We start from the raw sequence: 22422 nt of genomic DNA, 5'->3' as shown, positions 1-22422 counted from the left end.
TCCGCATTTACAGAAATCCAAATTCATCATAAATCACAACAGGATACCTCAAAAACCACCGTTAATAATGTTTGATATCGATGTTCTGTTATACCTAAACCCATATTGAGATAAATGTGTCACTAATAGAGCTTTCTATGGGATTTATGGGCTTAGACTCGGGGTACTGATCACACTCATTTATCCATCCATCATTCTTTTTTGTCGAATAAATCTGGAAAGATAAGATCTGTAAGCTGCGGCCAAATAATCCTTGCATAATGTCGTATTGACCTCGTATAGTAATGTCACAGATATTTTAATTGGAGAAAGAACATTACCATATCAAACGGATTACTTAATACATACGGGTCTCAAGGTTTATGAGTGCAAATGATTTCTGGTTTTATTTTATTGTCCTGTCTCGTCAGGTTAGACCTGACTTTTTTTCAGATAATCTACTCATAATGGCTCGGCAAAAACATTGTCACGATCTTCATAGGTTCACTGCCAGCGACAATGGAAAAGGGTCAAACTTTTGATATATATTAAAAAAAGGCATCAGTTAAGAGTTCTTCCTCATTAACAGTCAAAAGATGTATTCAAATTCGTCCCACTTTTCTGTTACAAAGATGAGGAGCCTTGATAAGAATTTTGACTCAATTGCAAACAGTCCACTTCCAATTGGAATAATAAAGATTTCATGAACAGTCCACCTGATATGGATCTAAATGCAGATTAACCTGTCGACGCACTTAATAACTAAACGAACGTCAGTATGTTCAATTATACGGCTAATTACCGTTGCTATAATGGGACGAGTTTAAAAAAATAAATAAGTTTTAGAGATTTGCTGCTTTTAAGATTCCATAGCCGCGAGTAATTTGCAATTTAGACGTGTCCCTCGAGAGCATATTTTTAGCTCGCTGTGCGTCAAAGTTAGAAAGTGTCAGGGGCATTTGGCATCAATGTTTCTAGAGTGTTCATTGATCCGGATTTTTTTTTTACCGAAAATCGGGCCAGAAAAATGTGACCTACACATGTTGCCTACTGATGGTGAAGAAAGAAACATATTCTTTTATTTTTTGCCAATAAACCGACAGTTTTCCTAACATAAACCACTTATAGTGACTAAATGGCTTTCATTTCGCAACTGGTTACATAACAAAAGCAGATAACTTTATTTCGCAGCTCAGGTAACAAACGAGACCAATAAGAACAATGTTATTAACGTTTTTACAGTGTTTATCGATCCGGTTTTTTTACCGAAAATCGGGCCAAAAAATGTGACCTACACGTGTTGCGTGCTGGTGGCAAAGAAAGAAATGTATTCTTTAATTTTGACCAGTAAACTGACAGTTTTCCTAACCTAAACCACCCATGGTGACTGAAAAGGTTTCATTTCACAACGAGTTGCGTAATGATCGTTTATTGATCCGAAACTGTTTGAATTTAGATATAGGTACATAATGCATAATTTTAAATGAATTTTTATTCTTTTTTAGCGCACAATACGTTTTTATGTTAATAAATCCCCTTCATAATACAGGTTGAGATTGAACTACTTAACTTTGCCCTAATTTAAATGCTCTCAACTCGTGAAATTACCCACATCCCTTTACTTAAAGCTGAAGCACGGTCACCCAATATATGTTAATTCCGAACTACAGTAAGGGTTTTAGGGTTGTTTATTCGATAATAAAACCCACTATGAATATATCGTTTGGGGTAACCCCCTGAACCTCGCCGCTTACAGATTAACCCTCGGACCAACCAGAACCATTTAAATTTCTCAAATATGAATTCAGAGTTTTAAGTCGTAACTAAAAATTTCTTGGAAAAATAGGTGTACCGATGTGCATCAAATATTGACTAAAACTGTATTTGCGAATGAAAAATTATCAGATCAAACATAGCATTCTTGAAAGTGATTCCGTTTCACAATTTAAAAGATATTTATAAGGTTACTTGTAAAACACTTTAATTCACTAGCAACTTTACACAAATAACATTTATCACTTAATGTATAAAATCAAAAAATTGGTCGCCTAACTGGCAGATAAATATTTAAATATTCTCGGGCGAATTACTTGATTTCGAATTTAATAGACCAATAATGTTTTTGTGATAATAATGTGTGAAAATATAGTGAAAAAATAACAGGAAAAAAACTCTCAAGCCAAACTCAAAAATATAATTTCTAATTTAGAATTTTCGGGCTACGAATAGACCCTCCTTTCATGCAAACTATTAATCATTTAAGTAATCGTCACATCTTCTTCATTAATCACGAGATTAATCATCAAACACCGTTTGCTTATGTAGTTTTCTCTGCATAAGAAACAACGTTAATTTATATACAGTACTAGTACAAAATTCTTGACCTAACTACTCCTCCAAAAGCTTCGAGCGCGCAGCGGGAAATGACTAATGGCGCAACTAGTACTTAATCACACCGAACGATGATTAAAATCGGAGAACATGTAACATACCTATGACAATGCAACTTGTCGATCGTTTCGCAATTGATCAAAGGAGAAACCGTGTCAAGTTGAACTTTTTTGGACTCGCTCCAACCCCTCAGTCAGCAGCGGCGTTAAAAATTGCCCACAGTTCAACTTGAGTTTTTGTTTTTGTTCTTAAAAACGCGGGACGCTAAAACACCCGTTATAATTTGCCACTAAATTTAGAAAGCAAGGTAAACAGAGAATATGAACCAAGCATGCACGTGCATCCGTGTCTGGAAACTGGAATAATTTGAATTGATCTGTTTCTATTTTCGTTCAGGTTTAGAGAAAGAGTGGCAGGTTTAGCACCCTTAGGGCATAATATGAAGTAAATAGACTATGAAACACGACGAGTTTCAATCTAGCGGTCACGGAATTTTAATACTTAATAATAATTAACTCTATTAAACGACTTATTTACCGAAATGTTTACTTTAGTTCAAATTCAGCCCAGAATACAAAAGTGCTCGGGAAAACTCTATTATGTAACATTGAATTAAACAATTAAACTTTTTAGCATGTATAGCGCCTTATATGTAAATTTTATGATGTTTTTTCTCATTGAGAGAAATAATGTAGTTTAATATTGGTGGAGCTATTAATCCTACGAATAATTGTTTTTGTTTATCTCGTCAAATTATTTTTTCTTCTTTTTTTCTATGACACCTTTAATAGTTCTGAAAGTGCCTATTACATTTCGCTATTATTTCCTTGAAAATTGAATATTTTGACGCTCCCAGTATTTAAATGTCTAACTCGTATAGACCACTTCAAGGTGCCGTATTTCATCTTACGAGGGGTGATCGAAAAAACGGTAACGATAAATGTATTTTAGGATTTTTCGTTTACTGTTATAAATATTGAGTATATTTACACTCTTCATATTTAAATGTTATAGTTTTTACAATTCACTTCAAGGTAACATATTTCAATCTACGAGGAGTGATAGAAAAATTGCAGCGCATTGCTTTGTGCTTACAAAGGGAATACATCTTTGGACAGACTTACAATACCAAGGAAAACATATCTATCGATTTTTAAATTTCTATAAAATTATCCTCCGAGCTCCATGCGGAGTTCCAATAGCCTCTTTTTATTATTATCTTTATTGAACTTAGGATTCTAAACAAGACTGAAAAGGGATTTAACTTTGGATTAAACCATCAATAGATTTTCAACAAATAGAACTATTTTTCTTCTAAAACTTGGGTACCTATTGCATTTGGCATTTATGAGCATGTCAAATTTTAAAACTTTACTACAAGAAAGAATGCTATTCAGAAAGAGGCAAATGGTCCCTATCTATACAGAAGAAAGGGTTTGTCATATGATATTATATTTGAAATATGTATTCCTTTGCAACAATCCGAGCGCAACAATATTTCAAAAATTTTCACCAGAAGGTGACTACAATCTGACCAATTGCATAATAAAAATATTGGGAAGACCTTCAACCAAAATAATGTAGGATGAGTGCCATTGGTATGCCTTACCCTGTAGCTTACCCATACATATAACATCCTAACAGATTGGTTTTTGCAATATCAACATACGTCAAGAATGGCTAATAATTGACATTTGAGTGAGGTTATCTCTCATGTGTCAAATTCGGCTGCAGTTACTATCCTTTATTTATACAAGGGTAAAACAATTGTCATTAACAGTTAGTGACAGCAATGCTATTGACATAGAGTGGTTCTAGTTTCAAGTAATTTCCTACTTACTAACAATATGCCTGTTAAGATGTCTATGGGCATATCTCAATTAGAAGCAAATGGAAGGTACCCATAAATGGGACCCTGTGTGGTATCTTATGAGAATAAGTAAATAAATTTATGTACTAATGAAATTGAAAACAATAGGCAAATACCCCTCTAGAAGTCCTTATAGGTGGGTACTCATTAAGGAATAATCTAGGTAATAATATTAAAACAACTTACCCTTTTACATGTCAGTAATCCAAGACTTTCTAATCTGTCAGCATATAAAATTTGGTCCTTCCACACAAATAAACAAATTAGTCATAAATTGTCAGAAGTTTGTTGGGGGTGGCTCTTCCTCTTAGGAGGTCAAACTGATTAAGAATCTTGCAAAACGCACCCGTTTAAATGAACATTATCGCGAAATTAAATAAGCAAATTAATTTTTGTATCCTCTTCAACAAGAGTCCACTCAGGATTTCCGAATTCCGAGACAAAGACTTTAAAACCGCGATATTCTCTAGTCCGTAGCAGAAACTGCCTGCTTTCAGGCTCAAGCCTTCCGACAAAAACAAAATGTGAACGAGTGTGAACGTTCTCTTAGGGCCTTTAATCTCCATTAGAGGAACAAAGATAGAAAGCGGCATGCGCCTTAGGAATAAACAATAGACGGAGGAAGCTTCATTTGGAACTCCTGTCGCCATCTTGGGTGGTGCAGCGCAGAATTGAAAACAATCGAACAGAGCGACCTGTCCGACGCAATTTAATTTCACAGCTAGGAAAGAATAAATTGATTTAGTTCAATTTATAAGTTCATATATTTTTTCTAAATGGACAGCTTTTTCTCAGATAATATAATATAGATCATAACAATAAATTATCAATTGGGTAAAAGGTATAGAAAGGCAAAATACTCCTATCACTTACTTATACTCTTCAAAAAGAAACCGTATTTTCTCACTAATATCAAATTTCAAAGAACGTGATAGCTCTTTCAAAGAGTTTAAAACTACAATGCCTTTCTTGTAATCTAAATGCCTCAGTTGGTTTAATACCGATTCCGCACTCACTAGGTGTATCAGGATAGCTACTAGTTCTAAAATTTTAGTGAAACTATCCAGCACCTCAGATTTGCAACCATGTAAAATGTAAACTATCATGCACAAAGGCTTAAAGATCTCATTAAACAACTTGCAATCATCTTTTGAGACTATCCTGACGTCCCTGGTGGTAAAAATTGCCTGAAATGCTGTGATGTATTCATTAAAATTTGCAGGTAATGGGAGCAAATTTTCCTCTGCAGAATAATGTGTTATTACTTTACTTATAATAAGATGCAGTTTCTCTGAACAACTTATAGCTTCAGAAATTGCTGGATCATGTTGATATTGACCCACATAAGCACAAATATTTGAAATGAGATTTAAAGCTCTATTAAGAATTTTGCAAGTCTCATCACAATCTATATCAACTACAGAATTACTAGATTCAAGTGATAAAACAGTGTTAATCCCTTCAACAACTGACTTAAACAATGCTGAACTCACGTAACGTCGGTCTATTTTAAAATCCTCTGTTAAATGGACCAAAGCTTGCATAGTCTGATTAATTAGCTCTGAACTGAATGAATAATTCAATATGAACTGCATGCGAACTTCTAAGACCTCTTGGCCAAGAATGGGAATTTGATTTGGAAATTTATAGGCAACAATTTCAAGCAACCTCATTAACTGAATATACACAAAAGGGGAATCAGTATTAAATTCATTAAAAACTGACTTTAAAATATAATCTGCTATGGATATATTACACTCTGGAATAAGAATGTTGCCAAATATACCTAGTAAGATTTCTATAAACCTCTCCTGTCTGCAGTTAGCTAAAGCTTCAACTGCTATACAAGGATACTGCAAATCTAACAACAATTGACAAACGTCTTTTTCCACAGTCATGTCCCAAAGAAAACATAAGTCATTTTCTTCTTCCTCACTGTAGTTTAAGGTAGAGAGTCCCATTAAAGTGCGTATGACAAAAGATTTACTATAGAGAGTGTCTCCAATGCAATCACCTTTGAGTTTCTCCTTGGTTTCCTCATCCAACTCGTTAGAACTAATATTTACTGCATGGATTTCCTCTGATTTTTCTGCCATGGTTATTATCAGTTGTAATCTTTTCTCAATTTAGTGTACATTAAGTTTTAAACACTTTTTTTGTATCGCTTCACTAGGTGCTTTGTGTAGAAAGGTACTAGAAGTACACAGAGATATGATGATGTAGATTAACATTGGTAATTTTTGATTTTTAGTCAATGGTCATAATCACTGATGCATACGTCATGGTAAAATGCCATTTTAGACACATTATGTTAATATACTTTTTACTACAATAATCCTCTAATTAAAACTTTAATAACTTTTATAATAATAAACATAAAAAGTTTATTATGACTTTTGAGTTATTAACAACTGTCACATTCAAAAATATATTCAAGGGATCGGTGTTGTTCTTATCTGATGTTCTTTCATGTGCCAGAAAAAGAAAATGTTATATTTTCACTTTCGCGTTTGTTTGAAATACAACTTATTTAAGGTTATGTTTCATGTTATAGATTTTTGTAATTTTTTTTAATAAAATGTATTTAAAAAATAAAAATTAGAAAAACGAAAAACTGTGTTACTACATACAATAAATTGACTTTGTGTGCCCCAAACAACTTATAGACAATGTGGTCAATTTTCTCAAAATCCTTGGTCTACAAACGTTTTCAGGGCATGCTGAAAAGGGACTGTCGAAGACATTTATCTCATTTTTCTAAAGAAAAACAGTACAATGTTATAGTGGTAGGAGGTGGGCATGCAGGGGCTGAGGCATGTAGTGCAGCTGCAAGAATGGGTTGTCAAACATTGTTAGTCACTCACAAAAAAGATACAGTCGGTTAGTGATTTATAACTGCTATTACTTGTTTAAGTAAAAATCACTAAAGATAATACAAAAAAATTCTATTACACACATTACATTAATTAAAAAACACTGTTTCGTGGAACTCATATCATATTATAGGGCTTCATTTTACAAGTTCTTTGTAACGCCACTTGTTACAGAAAACTATACATTTTTTACTTAATTCAATAAAGTTCTATTGTTCTAATTTCATGGACCAATATTTCATTTAGGTGAAATGTCTTGTAATCCATCTTTTGGGGGTATTGGAAAAGGACATTTGATACGTGAAATTGATGCACTAGATGGGATCTGTGGAAGAATATGTGATTTATCAGGAATTCAGTATAAGGTGTCAAATACTCAAAATTCTTCAGAAATATTTGTATTTCATATCAATATAATTAAAGATTTTAAACCGCCGTAAGGGTCCAGCTGTCTGGGGATATAGGGCCCAAATTGACAGACAATTATATAAAGAACATATGCAAAATGAGCTGTTTGAAAAAACTCCAAACTTAGACGTGCTCTTTGCCCCTGTTGATGATTTAATAATTGAAAATGTCCATGTGGATGTGAATAATAGAACTATTGCCGAATGTAAAGGAATAATCTTGAGTAAGTCTTCCTAGTGAGTGCCAGAACAGAACTAATATTTTTAGTTACCATTATTTTAGATGATAGAACTAAAATTAAATCTGACTCTGTTGTAATCACAACAGGGACTTTCTTAAATGGTCAGATTAATATGGGTCTCAAAGTTTTCCCAGCTGGACGTATAGGAGATGAACCTGCAATAGGTAAAATATATACTAGATAAGAACAACTCATATATGCCAAACTACAGGCCTTGCCAATACTCTAAAATCCTTAAATCTAAGCATGGGCCGGCTTAAAACTGGCACCCCCCCCAGACTGAAAGCAGACACTATTGACTACAAGCGATGTGAAATACAGAAAGGAGACAATCCACCATTTCCCTTTTCATTTATGAACGATTCAGTCTGGATTCATGTATGTATGTCTTTGTCATGGACAAAACTGATCTTCTAATAAGAATAAGTATTGTTCTAATGCAGCCCAATGATCAGTTAGTGTGTTATATTACAAAAACCACTTCAAAAATTGAAAGTATAGTAAAAGACAACATCCACTTGAATCGACACGTATTTGAGGAGGTTACAGGCCCAAGATATTGCCCCAGCATTGAATCGAAAGTGCTGAAATTTGGTGGAAGACAGCATCAACTGTGGCTTGAGCCTGAAGGGCTTAACAGTAACGTAATATACCCAAATGGTAGTTATTGACTATGGAAGCGTAAATAATTGGTTTTGTCCACTTAAAATCAATTATTAGGGTTATCATGTACGCTGCCTGAAGACTTGCAAGAGCAGCTAGTCCATTCTATACCAGCGTTAGAAAATACAGTAATACTTAGACCTGGTTATGGGGTAGAATATGACTTCGTGAACCCAACGGAGTTAAATCCCTCACTAGAAGTTAAGAGAGTGGGAGGGTTGTTTTTGGCTGGCCAAATCAATGGAACAACCGGGTATGAGGAAGCTGCAAGTCAAGGAATTGTAGCCGGAATTAATGCTGCCTTAAAGGTGTGAATGTGCTAAGCAAAATTCTCTATAAAGGGGTTTCATTTTCAAAGGAACCATGTTAAAATCGACAAATCGTATAGGTATATTATGGGACCTCGTTTTGCTGGTCCAATCCGGAATGGTCGAGACAGAAAAGTTGATTCAAAATATCAATATATTTAGGTGATATTACTGTTTTACAATCTTTAAAGATCAGGTTAATTCAAATTATTCAGTTTGTAAATTGGAAATTAAATACTTTAAATTTCTGTCGAGTAATATGATCATACTACTCAGAGGAAATCCAGTATTTAAGCCAGTCTTAAACAAATTAAAATAGTTAAATTAGGGGATTCAACATATTTGTTTCAATTCACCATATTGTGGAAAATTAAGTTTCTTTTTTATTTCAAGGATTGCACGATGAATGGGCCTATAATAGATTCTAAAAGGTCTAAAGTTGTGATTTGAATAGTCTCAGAAAATTTATTTCCCCTCCGTTTTTTCAACTGTTATTTCTTTTCGCAAATCTAATTGCAAAAAGATCTATTTATAAGCAGTACAAGGGCTTTATAAATGATATATTAATTTTAGAGTCATGTTGAATAGAAAATTTTATGCCTTTGCACCAACATAAGAATATATGAACGAAAATTATAGATAAACTTTTCTCGATTTTATTCTCAAACATTCATTCTAAATTGGAATTTTCCACACATTAAGACATTTCAGATGGTTAGTTTGGAATTGAGTATCCTATATACATTTTCAAATGAGTGAAATTTCTAAGGTACTAAGATTTTTGTAGAGTCTTCAGTTACCACCCTTAATGATTAGTCGCACCGAGGGTTACATTGGTGTTATGATAGACGATTTAACTACTAGAGGTACTACTGAGCCTTACAGGATGTTCACAAGCCGAGCAGAGTTTAGGTAAATATTTATGGAAAAATCTCTCTAATTTGGCCACGATTATAATATAATAATAAATATATTGAAATAATATATTAAGTTTTGTCACAGTTGTGTGGTTATTTGTTACAGATTAACTTTAAGACCTGACAACGCAGACCAACGCTTAACAGCTAAAGGTTATGCGGTTGGCTGCGTCTCAAAAGAACGATACCAAAAAATGATGGACATTGGAAAAAAATTACAAGAAGGTGTAACTTTATTGAAAAGCATCCGTCAACCTGTTTCACATTGGCGGAGACTCATCGGCGTCACACCAAGTAAAAGTGTAGAGCAAAAAACGTAAGTTAATTATGAAATTATTACCTAAAGTAATTAACTTCCTTATTGCAGTGCTTGGCAAATGATTGACGTCTATAATGAAAAAATCACTATTAATAAGTTAGCTGAAATTGAGCCTGCCTTACTATCATTAACTTATGATCAGGCTGTAGTACATAAACTACACGTTGAGGCCTTGTATGAACGCGCTATTGCTGAACAATCTGAAGAAGTCAAAGAGGTTACTATTGTGTCTTCTAATACCATGTGTTATTAACTTGTAAAATGTTAGGTGCAAGAGAACGAGGCTTTACTGCTGCCAAATGACCTAAACTACAACTCCGAGAGTTTAAGTTTGAGCATGGAGGAGAGAGAGAAATTGATGATTGTGCAACCACAGACAGTAAGTCTCAATAATATGAATCAAAGAATGTATTGCTTTGTTTTATTATATCATTGAAATCTTTACGTTTAATTTGATTATAAAGACTCTTTACGATATTGTTTGGCGGCCACCAACTGATTCATTATGGCCCTAGGGAACTAAAGCGCGTAACATATGCATTTACTATTCAACTGGCTATGACTGAATATTAACTAATTAGTATGAATTTCGTGTTCTAGGGTTAATTTTGAATATGCATGCCATACTACAATAATACAACGCATTATTAAAATTAGTTTGCGCATCTCGTTAAATACATTATATTCAACTTTTTTGTTTCCTATCTTAACTTAAAATCGCGTGTATTTTAGATTGCAGCTGCCAGTCGGATACCAGGAATTACTCCATCATCCTTATTCAGACTTTTGAGATTCGTTAAGCAAAGAAATAATGTAATTTTGGATCTGGTTAGATGAATTAAATAAAATGTTATATGTTATATTGTAATGTTCGTTTTAAATTGAAATAAAAAATAAATTATAAATAAATTTCAAGTGCATTACTAGAAATATGATCAAGTGTGTAAGCTTGATAAAATAATACCAGAGGCACAAGATGACACCCCTCTCCTCCTCCCCCCTCCTCCGAAGGCATGCCTTTTCTATGTAGGTTATTTTTATCGTGTCGTGCAAAGTGGACAATTGGAAGCTTTATCATTATTAACAGAATAAATTAATATTATTACATTTTTGGATTGTCCTCAAATTCTAGAATAATTTTTTGCTCATCCTGTTTAAGCCAAAAAACTTTTATATATAAACGTTTTCATATATTTTACAGTTTTTGACGAAAGATTATCTCTCCTGGCCCACTCTGTATTGTTCATAACTCCGCGAAAAATATATTTCATAGGATCTCATTTAGGCATTAAATATCGTATTGTGGTGTCCAAGTGGATATTCTGTCGAAATGAGGAGTTTCGGTGCTGATTTATATTAAGACCATCTGAGACGTTTGAAAGTCAGAAAAAGTTCGAAGCCGTTGTTCTGCCGTTTTTATAACTTCCTTATAGTATTTGTAATATTTAATAATGTTGTACCCAGTTTCCCCTACGGAAACCGAAGCGATTCCACCGCGACGATATCCTTCCGGTGCGACATGCCCAACATGCCATAAATTTCCTTTTTTAAAAGTAATAACGTGTAACCAGAAACCGCGAAATACTTCAATGCAGCAACGAAAGAACCCGAGAACCACCGACATTGGTCATCATCAGGTGCTTGATTTTTACCTGGGTCCGCATTCGCACGAACCCAACTCGCTTTTAGAAGAACCCACTGCTGGTGCTGCTTTCATCTCTCGTTGATCTTAACCCAAATACGAACAAATTCACTGGACACGTCTTTCTTCAGTGTACTAATTAGATTCTAAAATGTGACCATTCGGACGCTTCTTCGCCAGATTGTAATGATTGTTAAAAGGGTTTTTACCTACAGATTGTGAAGTGATCATTAAAGTGCGGTTGGTGGAAAATCATCTTGGACATTCCTCAGCATCCGTATGTAGGGCGAAAACTTTTGGTTAAGAATCTCAAAGGTTTTTAACAGTCTCATAATAGAGCAATCCGAGGCCGAGCCCAACAAGGATTTCTGGTTCAGTGCTTTTGTGCTTGACCGTTTCGGATAAAAAACCGGAACGCTGAACGATAATAATCCAAGGTTTGTGTTTGCATTACACGGAGATCGTTGAATTAATGGTTTGTGATGGAAAATAGGATTTCTTTTAAGAAGGTAAGTATCAAAATTTTTATTGTGGAAATGTTGTTAATAATTTGTTTGACTAAAAAATATATTTTAAATTAAATAATGAAATAACGTTGCTGGTGGTAAACCTTGAAATTACAAAATTGCAGTTCTTTACTAAAAATTAACAGTTATATAATGTCTAAGCGTTAAGTTATTGTTAAATTCGTAACTCTCGTAACGTGATTTAGGTGCAATCTAACAGCAGATATTTATGCGGTTCCGAGATGTATTTCCGCAAAATATACATTCCGATGACCAGTGGTCAAATCCCAAATAGTGATATTTTATCTCTACTCATTGAAATGGATACGGAAAAAGGTTGCTTTATCCAATAGTATGTTATAGTTTTTTTTTATGGCCGAATCATTTCTATTGGACATCAAATTCCACAACCGTTCTGAATGATTCGTCTCTTAATAAGAAAAATACAAAAAAAGTAAAAAATGGTATGAAAATAAACATAAAAATGGTACAAAATCTGAAAAAAAAAATTGTTCAAAAAGTCCATTTCCGATAATAGCTTCATTAATACACCAAAGTTGTAAAATGCATCACTCTGAATAGACTGTCAATGTTAAATTCTAAATCATAAGTTTCTCACAACACAATTTTTATCAATCAATATTAGAATTTATACAAGAGCAATAAACTTAACTAGATTAAGCATAAATTAACAGAAAAATGTAATAGATCTGAAATCATGAGATCAACGTCGACGTTTCCTTTGGAGGTCATTTCCACGACAACCACCGTAATTAGTTCGCTAGGTAAATAATGAGCCATATACCCGTCGTTATTAACCTGTTTTAGAAACAAGGCGAGAAAACGTACTTCACAGTCATTTAACACACCCGATAATGATGGCTTTTAAAGCTAAGTGGAAAAAAAAATAAGTATGTGTTATATCTTCTAAACCAAACATAATAGTTACTTTAAGAACTTCATTGTATTCTACCAAAAAATGTCTATAAAGAACAGTTTTTGATTTTCCTTCATTTTAAGAAAAAGTAGGGATCAGTTTATCAAAATTTAGAAATTAATTCTGATTCACCCTACATACAGGGCATCAAAAATTCCACCCTTACCATTGAGATCTCGAAAACTAGAGGAGATACAAAGAAGCTAAAATGGAGGAAAAATTGCGTAATTTAGCACTTGATCAAATGCTGTTTTCAAAATTTGAATTTTCTGAGAATTTCCGAAGATCCATGGAAAAAAATTGAAAGTTTCATTTTTATTTTTTTAGCATTATTTAATAAAGAAACTCAAAACCATAATCACATATTCATTGTCGCATTTTCTCAGCTCTCACGATGACGTTTCCATATGTGACACCCGACGTTTCATCTTTCAGCTACCATCATCAACTTAATTTTTTTATGGGCGCTACATTAGATTTTTCGACAAAAAATAGTGGGATAGCAAATCTGAAAACGTCATCGTGTAGCTGAGAAAAAGTGGCAATGAAAATGTGCTTGTGGTTTGGGGCTTCCTGGCCAAATGATGCTAAAAACAATAAAAACGAAATATTCAGTTTTTAATATTTTCCAGCTATCTTTAGAAGTATATGTTCGGAAAATTCTAGTTTTGAAAACATCATTTGGCCAAGCACTAAATTATGAAATTTTGCCCTCATTTAAACTTTTTTGTGTCTCCTGTAGTTTCTGAGATCCCAATGATGAGGGTCGAATGCGAAATGTCGTGTGTATAAGGTGTTACATTATTGTGTGCGTACTATATTTACAGTGCCCTATTTGCAAACGCAACCATTAGGGTCTCGGTTTAGAGATACGTGATCTATTAAATTAATTGCAGACATTCACTTCCAGATCGAAACCAACAAAAACCAAATATTCAGATATTTTTTTGCAAATATTTATCTTAAACCTTCTTCGGATAGATTGAAGAAAAAAACGCTTTTTTTTGGCAATTTTTATTGGAATTTTTTTTATTAAAGTTCTGAATGTGGCGTCGAAGAACAGATTACATTATTTCGTTATGGCTCTTGTCGAGCGACGTAGTCTGAAAGCGCCGCAAGAAGCGCCACCACATTTTATTACTTTAACCTTCTTTTGTACAAATCATTCTGTTATTCGTTTTTTTTTTATGTATGAGGATTCTGAATGGTGTAAACACAAATTACTTTAGAAAAGGTGTTTTTTGCGAGAGCTTCTACACCTTGGTGGCTGAGTTGCGCTGCCGAGTAGCGTTACTAAAAGCGTTTCTGCCTTCTGCTTCGATAATCTTAGGAACCGCTCTGTAATTCCTCAAGAAATTCTTACAATTCTTTGATCAAGGGCTAAAACTAATTGTTTCATTATAAATTGCAACAAAAACTCTACAAATCTCATTTACTTTTTCAGTAACGAAAACCGTTAATAATTAGCGCTAAATTGCGTGAAAGTAGACATTTTTTTCAACGACAGCAACAGTAGCACCTTTATTTTCAAATGGAATTAGTTCTGTTCAAAAAGGAAAAGTATGGTTTGAAGAACTAATTCAACTAATTAAACTGGTACGACATCGACACAAAAAACACGCGTGTTACGAAACCTTCAGTGGATAAAACAAAACGATTCCCTGGGTAATTAAAATTTCGACTAATTGGGAAACAACAATAGTACTAGTTTTATAAAGAGACTGAGCCCATGATGCAATGTGCATCATTTCAAGCACGTTGTGCAATAAATTCCTGGTTTTCAGGCAGCCGAGAAGAACCACTTTCACAAAATAAAATGAACGATCCACTCTCGGCAAGAGCGATTCCCTAACCATCCAAGATGATGTCCAACTTCGTGAGAAAAGGCATCGTTTTCTGCACTTTCTTCATATCATGTGCAGCAGCAGCTCTACTTTTAGCTGGTTTAGGTACCAAGCACTGGGTAGAAGCTCGTGCCAAGCGTTCCAAAAACCCTTTGGAAAGCGATGGCAGGATTAATTTTGGGCTCTTCGATGGTAAGAAGGAACTGAACGTGGCCTACGGATGGAGGACTTATGATATAGATGGTGAGAATTCTTCATTTCCTAAAGAGAATTCAAAGTACATTATTTGACCATTGACCATGATTATGGCACTGCAAGGTTAATAATAATCCCAACATGTTCGCTGTGATCACTTCGTTTTGATAACATTTCGGTTTGTGATAATCTTTTTGTATTTAAAGGTATCAGTACGCGACAAAGGTTTTTCTCTAAGACTTTTTCAAACGTTTTTGCAAATTTAAAATGAGTTCCCATAAATGTCGTCTTTTGATATAAAACGGCGTCTAAAACAGCCTTATTAGAGTTAGCGATTTGCCTTCGGTAAATAATAGTAATTGCATTAAAACGCGATGATAAAATAATTTTTCTTCGCAATATCTCAAATTCTTTCTTTTATTACGCATCTATTAAGTAACTAATGAAAATAATTATTAACAATTAAAAACAAATAACAGTTAATTATCTGCAACTATTTGTTAGAAGAATTGCTGAACTCGACCACTCTGTTGCTTAATGTATCTCTGATAAATTTTTAGTAATATATCTTAGAGAATCAATGCGGATTCCTGAGATCTCTTTATTCTTGAACAACGTTTGTTGTTCTTGATTTCAATCATTGAATGTCATTGCATGGAGTTTCGTAAACTTTACTTTTCACATATGCTAAAAAGAAAAAAATCTAACATCGTCAAATCAGGGCTATCCGCTGGCAAAGTTGTTGTTCCCCCATTTCCAATCCATTCTGAATAATGAAATTTAATAACAATTGTAAGTTCCCTAACACAATGTTGGGGCCGCATCTTATAGTCAAATTATACTATTTACTACGTCTTGAAGCTAATTCTTGGTATTATTTGCAATTTAATATTGCAAAAGTTATAAATAAAAATGTCCCGTTAATTTTTGATCCATAAACAGTGCACCTAAAATGCATCTGTCTATTATGCCCTACCAAGCATTGGCGCACTCGTAGGCTTACTGCTTTTTTTCATTGACAATTCTCGAATTATCTTGCGATCATTAAGGACGATTTCCTTTGTGTCAACCTTTTCTGGGAAAAAATCAACTTTCGTCTGCACAGAGTATGTTCTTCAAAAAAATTGTTGTTTTCATTCTATCGACAGGGTGTTTGGAAATGTTTACTTTAAATGGCCACGTCGGGCAGCAAAATTTTTGTTATTAGACTTCTAATGGTCTTCATTGGGCGATGGATTTTCATAGACAACACTCTCAAAAGTTGGATGTTGGGTGTGCCATAATACGCAATAGATCCTAGGTCCTTATTTTTTCGACGGTGCCCTAACTGAAGAACGATATTTAAGTTTTCTTTAAGAAGACTTGGTTCCAACTCTATTTGCTTTATATCCCGATCAAGAAGAAACTGATTTGGCAAATACAAATTGACTACTTCAACGAAATGGAGCACTTCTCCCCCATTACGCAGCATCTGTGTGAGGCTACATAAACGGGTATTTTCTAAATCGTTAGGTACAACGAAGAGGAGCAATCGAATAAACCGCTTATCCGCCTGACTTGACACTTCTTGACTATTTTTCGTGAGGATATTTAAACAGCAAAAAGTATTCCACTAAGTTCTTAAATTTGAACGATTTAAAAAAATTTATTCCTGAAGAAAAACCACTTATTATTCCAGACGTCATCAACAATGTTCAAAAGGAGTTTATTCTAGGAGTCTTGCTTCTTATTGTTAGACACCGAATGGAGCTCAGTTCGAACGTTGTGTTTTTTTTTTGTAAATTTTGTAAATTAAGTCAGTGATATTTTTCTTTAAAAAATGTGCTCTTTGATGTGTTGAATAAAAAAACGAGGGTTGTCGTTTAAAAAATTGTTGATGTCACATATTGGATAGTGACGGTATCATTAATGAGACTAACATAAAAGAAAATTTTGCGCTAAATCGGCGTATCCGAGGATTTTTTCCAAAACATGTTAGTTTCCATATTAGTGAATTTACTCTATACTTTACAAAAACACTCTATAGACTTCAAAAGGATTAAAACTAAAGTTAGAACAATTTGTTATTATAATTTTTTTTTGTTTGAGTTGTTATGATTTTTCGTTTAGATTTGCGTTTAGCCTAAAGCAACCTTTGATTATTTTGCATTAACATTTCGCATTTTTGATTTACACAGAATTAAACAATTTAAGTTAGAGGCTGCCTGCATAATGCGACGACTATTTTCAATTTTTAAATTGGAATACTATATTGACGGTAAGTGATAGACATACTAAGTGTTCTATAAAATATGTTTGGAATTTTAAAGAGAAATAATTTTAAAAAATTAAAGTTGCGTCAATAAATGTCAAAATTTGACAGCTATAGGAATTCAATTTAAATTTACAAAAAAACTTGTGAAAAAGTCCTAGAAAACAGCCTTTTTCGAGTACTGATATCTTTAAGAACAAAAAATTTATTGTAAAATGATACGTTGGTAAGATAAAATGATCACACCATACACTTGTTACACCTTCGGTTGGTTCACCAGTTGTTGAACGATACCTACATAATTTAGCATATTTATGCCGCCAGTATTATCCTAACGCGACATTCAGTGTAGGTACCGAACTGTAATTTCTATAAATAAATATGAAAGAACCAATTTCTCATTGTTCTACCCAACGACATCTCAAATGGTAGTTCGTTTTCTCTCGGCGAATTATAACTGTAAATAATATTTAAGTCGTTAACATGACACTTAAGAATGTAGAAGTTGAAACAACTAAAAGAGAACCAGTTCAGAAAGGCGTTTATTTCGTAACAATTATGGTTGGCGGTGTTTAAATTAAATGACCTTAATTATCAAAAGCTGGGGAAGCGGTCATTTTAAGAAATGTTTCTTTCCTTGAAATACGAATCTCTTTTAGTCATACAAACCATGAAACATGAGCCAGAGTTCCTGAATTACTGGCTGTGGATCGGAACTGTTGGAGTCCTATGTCTAGGTTTACTGGTTTCAGTTATAAGCGCAGTTTTGGCTATCATTAACACGGCCACTAATTCGTACAGATGCCTCGTCGGAATATCTGGGTTAATATTCTGGAATTTATTGACGTGTAAGTGCCTGTTCAGGGTGTCTCATCGGGATATGCGTGGGCCGATTATGGAAAAACTGCGATTAAAGTCAATATGCAGGGTGTTTCATGGTTGACGGGACAAAAATCTTGTGGAGATTCTGCTCAGCAAAACATGGATCCGAAACTTCTTCATCCCCGTATATTGTCTGAATATTATTGCGATACATGAAAACAACCAAAAAAAACTACAAGGTGCTACTTTTTTCTGTAAATAAAACAACCAGCTTGTTCTCTAGCTGCGCCCCTCAAAATTCTAGATCAAATCTAATTGGTTCTGTAGACGTCTGATATTTGTTTTAATAAACCGTAAAAATTTTGTCAAAATCGACTAAAACGTTTTTAAGCTATTATTTAAAAAAATCAATAAAAAAAAAGTTTATACCTTTTATCTCGAACACGAAGCATTTTCGTACCCGCCTTCATATAAAATGTTTTCCATATTTTGCTCAGTGGAATCTCCGTTAGGCTTTTGTCGCTTCAACTGTAAAACACTCTGTAGAAATGTGCAAAGAATTTACATGAAGTGGTAGGACGACACTTTTTAAATTGGATTAGTTCTCGTTACTCTGAATGTAATTGTCAACCCTGTTATTTTAATGTGAATTAATATTAATATAATTTTTTATTTTTTGGACATGTTGCACAGTAGCACACTGCGTTTTTTTCAATGTCACCCTGTATGTTGCTTCGTAACACAGGATGTCTTGGTTTTTGCACATAAGGAATTTAACCACGTATTTTTTGCCCAAAAATAGTACTAGTTTTAAACGACATACCATATATGCGACACTTGCAAATTATACAAGGTATCATCTAAGTACGCGGTTAAACTTCGAGTTATTCTAAAAATAAGGCGACACGCTTATATAAACATATTTCCGGTAGTGTAAGTATGCATTCACAAATACAAATAAAAAAATAAAAACTAAAATAATCACTTTTTGAAAGACTTTTCGATGAGATACAATTCTATTCCCCAGTCCTTTTAAGATGTTACTCTTTGTTTACCTCCGAGCTAAAGGGTGTATGCAATTTAATAAAAAACTTACTTAAAGAACGTCTCCCTTGAAAACAATAGCGACGTGTTTTTGTATATTTACATATTTTCTATAAGGACCGAAATATCGAGGATGGTTCGTTTTCAAATGGACACGCCGTATATTAAATTCTCTTGGGTAATCAGCACATTCTTAAATGGGTTATAATCTTCCGATGAATGTGCTCCTTGGATATCGGTTACGGTTTTTCCATAATCAAACACTAACCGATGGGACACACTGCGTATGAAATAGAATTTTGATGAACAAATTGTTCAGGTATATTTTCCCTGCTCGGTATTGCCTTCTGGTTGGGACAATTTTACTCAAAAATCCAATACAGCGTACTGACCCGTGAGGATCGCAGCTACGAATGGACATCGGAAAATATGGCCGAAATGGGATATTCTTTCTGGTATTTTAATCAATATTTTCACACTTACGATTTCTTTCTTGCAAATCCTTTAATGATGCAAGCCAAATATGGGCAATTTATCATTTTCTTTTCCTTCCAGGTTTGTCGTAGGAGCGACATGTGCAGCTATTGTAAATATTATCTTAATTACTATCGCAAATAGTGAAAAGGAGACGGAAACGGTTATTCCGGTATTAGAGGAGAAAACCAATGGAGCTATAATGCTTTATTGAATTTCAATGCTACGCTTAAGTTTGTGTGGAACTCAGGACGACTTGGTCGCATAACCGCTGTAAATAAAACACCATTTATTTATAATTATTTTTTTAATCAAATTTCCTTTCAAATTAGGTTAATTTCTGGCGACTTAATTAACATTTTTGCTATTATTTCAGTAATAATAATAAATATGCAGTTTAATTGTTGTTTCATTTTTGCTGAGATAAAACCCCGGTGGAGAGGCGATTAAGATGGTCAGTGTAATTGATTATTCGTGCATTTTAGATATTTCTTATGGTTTTAAGCGTAATGCTATAACATTTAGCCGCTCCCAGAAACGAGTGCGGTACATCAGTACAGATACAAATTAGGGTCAGCGGAATCTGCTTCGAGGCTGACTATTTTGTTCCTCGGATCTCTTTCGTTCAAATATTCCCTGTAGTAAAGGATTCCAATACTCCCGACGTAGAAAGCCAAAGATATAAGTCCGAACCTGTGCCAATGATAAGTTGAGTAATGGTAATATTGCAGTAAGCAATAAATTTTCATACCAATATGAGTACCCAAGAAAAGCAGTCTTGTCTGAGGTAAGGTTCCCCACTAATGTATCGTATATTGCTACGTTATGGAAAATATGAAGAATGTAGTTCGTGCCCCATAAGGCCATATAAAGGACCGTGAAAAAAAGGGCGGCGGCATTGTAAATAAAGAGACTTTTAACACTAAAATATTCTCATATAGATATTTATTCCTGCAAATGAAGCTTTTCAATTAAATTACCTTAAATAGTATTGAGTAGGATTAGAAACTGTATTGTACAGGGCCAGAACGGTCGCTACTAAACCGGTTAACATCGCCAAACTCAGGAAAATCAGAGTAGACAACCAAACTCCCGCGTTAATGAATTTATCCTTTGCAACTGCAATATTAAACGTTGGAAATGTGTTCTACAGGGTGTCAGTAAAGGTTCTTTACGACACCCTACGATAGATCCTTCAGATCAAAAGAAGACGATTTCACCATATTTACTCTAGTCCTAAAGCTGATAATAACAGCTCTAGAAGGTGTCAAAGTCGAAAATTAAAAATAAAATTTTGATCATATTTTCTATGCTGTACAGGATGTCAATTTCTCGGCACTTTGTTTTTATTCCATTCGCTTCAATGAGATATCGAAACTTTTTAACAAAAAGACTGCTGCCAAAACGGCTCATTTTTGCCACTCGCTAAAATGTCTCCCATCACCACCTTAAGTTTGGCACAAGCTTTTTGAAACATCGTATATATTAAATATTTTCGCATATTAAAATTAAATGATTTCCCCAAAGAAAATTAGTCAACTTACTGGTATTACTATTCCCTCGCAGGTATGGTGGTTGATACTGGAACAAGTTGAAGGCGAAAGTATATTTATAAACCCCTGGACAATAATTGTCCGTGTTATTGCTGCTTTTGTTATTATATAAATCGTCTAGAAGAATAGCTCTGGCATTATTATCTAGCCCACATAGCATGGCACAAATGTTGTACTTGAAATTGCAGGTAACTGAAATTATATTTTTGTAAGCGTATGACTGAAAAGAATTATCCAGCTCTGTATTTTGGTCTAATCCTATATAGGTATATAGTATCGTACAATGTACAAGGTAGTCCACGTAAGATAGCCCACTACCTTAAATTTTAAGTAAGCGAGGTTTAGAAAAAACTTAATATAAACGTTATTTAATTGTTCGTAGATTTTTATTTTTGTGTATTTCAAAAATAGAGGTTAAAGTAAAGAAACTCATGACGCAACATAAAAAAAATATACCGGGTCTCTCATTAAAAAAAAATAAGTTTGAAATATTTTAAAAACGTAGGGTTTGAACATTTTTTTTCAAACAATTGGTAAATATCTTCTGTGTAAAAAGAATTTGTTATAGTGGAACTAACAAAGATAGGATAACAAAACTTTACCAGTAGAAATTTCGAGTATTTCTAACCATGATAGAGATATCGTTTTGTAACACTTATTGAGATACCCTGTACAATATCCCCAGATCTGGATATAATAGTAAAGGGGATTCTACTCAATACACCCCCTATTTTATGGTCATTTAAATTTGATGACTATAACACACTTACTAGATATTTCATATGTACCCGCTGAGGGATACGTCATTTTGTAATTTCCAAAAAATAGTCCATAATTTATATAATTTGTATCCGTTAGATCACTAACATCGCTAGCTCTGGCAGTGATCCATTTTTCTGTAGATAAAGAAACAGTGTTGAAAAGCGCTGCTATTCCTGAGAGCACGAAAGCAATCACTATGAAAACTCTGTTTGTTGTAGCCATTGTTCTCTTCCTACTATCTTGTTAATTCTGGCACCTCTAAATCAATAACAACATAGTAAAACACTCTCAAACTCAACGTAAATTGCTGTTTTTAATCAAATAAATTCACGTTACTGACTTTGCTTCAACAGTCTTGAATCATATTTAGATTAGAGCTTGATTATCTGGTATCAGATAAATTCTTCCACAAGTTTCTCTCAT

General features: G+C 33.8%; 5 protein-coding genes across 13 annotated transcripts in view; 2 read left to right on the top strand and 3 right to left on the bottom strand.

Moving 5' to 3' along the window:
* Positions 1-4777, bottom strand: part of rut (rutabaga) — a 73390-nt gene extending 68613 nt beyond the window's left edge. For all 5 annotated transcript variants that reach the window (XM_066289544.1, XM_066289546.1, XM_066289548.1 and 2 more), the window contains exon 1: positions 4427-4777. The gene's annotated coding sequence lies outside the window, so the exon portion shown is untranslated. The remainder of the gene's footprint in view (positions 1-4426) is intronic.
* Positions 4778-4980: 203 nt separating this feature from the next.
* LOC136343119 (uncharacterized) lies at positions 4981-6662 on the bottom strand. The gene has a single exon (XM_066289551.1). The coding sequence runs from the start codon at positions 6334-6336 to the stop codon at positions 5110-5112; it is 1227 nt and encodes a 408-aa protein (XP_066145648.1). The 5' UTR covers positions 6337-6662; the 3' UTR covers positions 4981-5109.
* Positions 6663-6786: 124 nt separating this feature from the next.
* LOC136343117 (protein MTO1 homolog, mitochondrial) lies at positions 6787-10884 on the top strand. Its single transcript, XM_066289550.1, has 12 exons — positions 6787-7120; positions 7360-7478; positions 7537-7744; positions 7804-7926; positions 7974-8140; positions 8206-8422; positions 8483-8733; positions 9521-9645; positions 9757-9966; positions 10018-10186; positions 10238-10348; positions 10702-10884. The coding sequence occupies exons 1-12, from the start codon at positions 6910-6912 to the stop codon at positions 10804-10806; spliced, it is 2016 nt and encodes a 671-aa protein (XP_066145647.1). The 5' UTR covers positions 6787-6909; the 3' UTR covers positions 10807-10884.
* A 690-nt stretch (positions 10885-11574) lies between these two features.
* On the top strand, positions 11575-20085 carry LOC136342925 (clarin-3-like). 5 transcript variants are annotated; one of them, XM_066289221.1, is made up of 6 exons: positions 11575-11888; positions 11949-12120; positions 14839-15141; positions 18004-18192; positions 19530-19665; positions 19766-20085. In XM_066289221.1, exons 3-6 carry the CDS (start codon positions 14916-14918, stop codon positions 19896-19898), a joined length of 684 nt encoding a protein of 227 aa, XP_066145318.1. In that variant the 5' UTR covers positions 11575-11888; positions 11949-12120; positions 14839-14915; the 3' UTR covers positions 19899-20085. The 5 variants fall into 5 exon arrangements, with proteins under 5 accessions (XP_066145318.1, XP_066145316.1, XP_066145319.1 ...); XM_066289219.1 differs by having other exon boundaries at positions 11938-12120; XM_066289222.1 differs by having other exon boundaries at positions 11575-11892.
* On the bottom strand, positions 19973-22386 carry LOC136342924 (uncharacterized). Its single transcript, XM_066289217.1, has 5 exons — positions 22008-22386; positions 21229-21429; positions 20665-20803; positions 20436-20606; positions 19973-20377 (listed from the first exon to the last, which is right to left on the bottom strand). The coding sequence occupies exons 1-5, from the start codon at positions 22219-22221 to the stop codon at positions 20236-20238; spliced, it is 867 nt and encodes a 288-aa protein (XP_066145314.1). The 5' UTR covers positions 22222-22386; the 3' UTR covers positions 19973-20235.
* Positions 22387-22422: the final 36 nt, after the last annotated feature.

This window comes from Euwallacea fornicatus, chromosome 13, assembly GCF_040115645.1.
Source record: "Euwallacea fornicatus isolate EFF26 chromosome 13, ASM4011564v1, whole genome shotgun sequence".
Lineage (NCBI taxonomy): Eukaryota > Metazoa > Arthropoda > Insecta > Coleoptera > Curculionidae > Euwallacea > Euwallacea fornicatus.
This window is presented reverse-complemented; position numbering and strand designations above follow the sequence as displayed.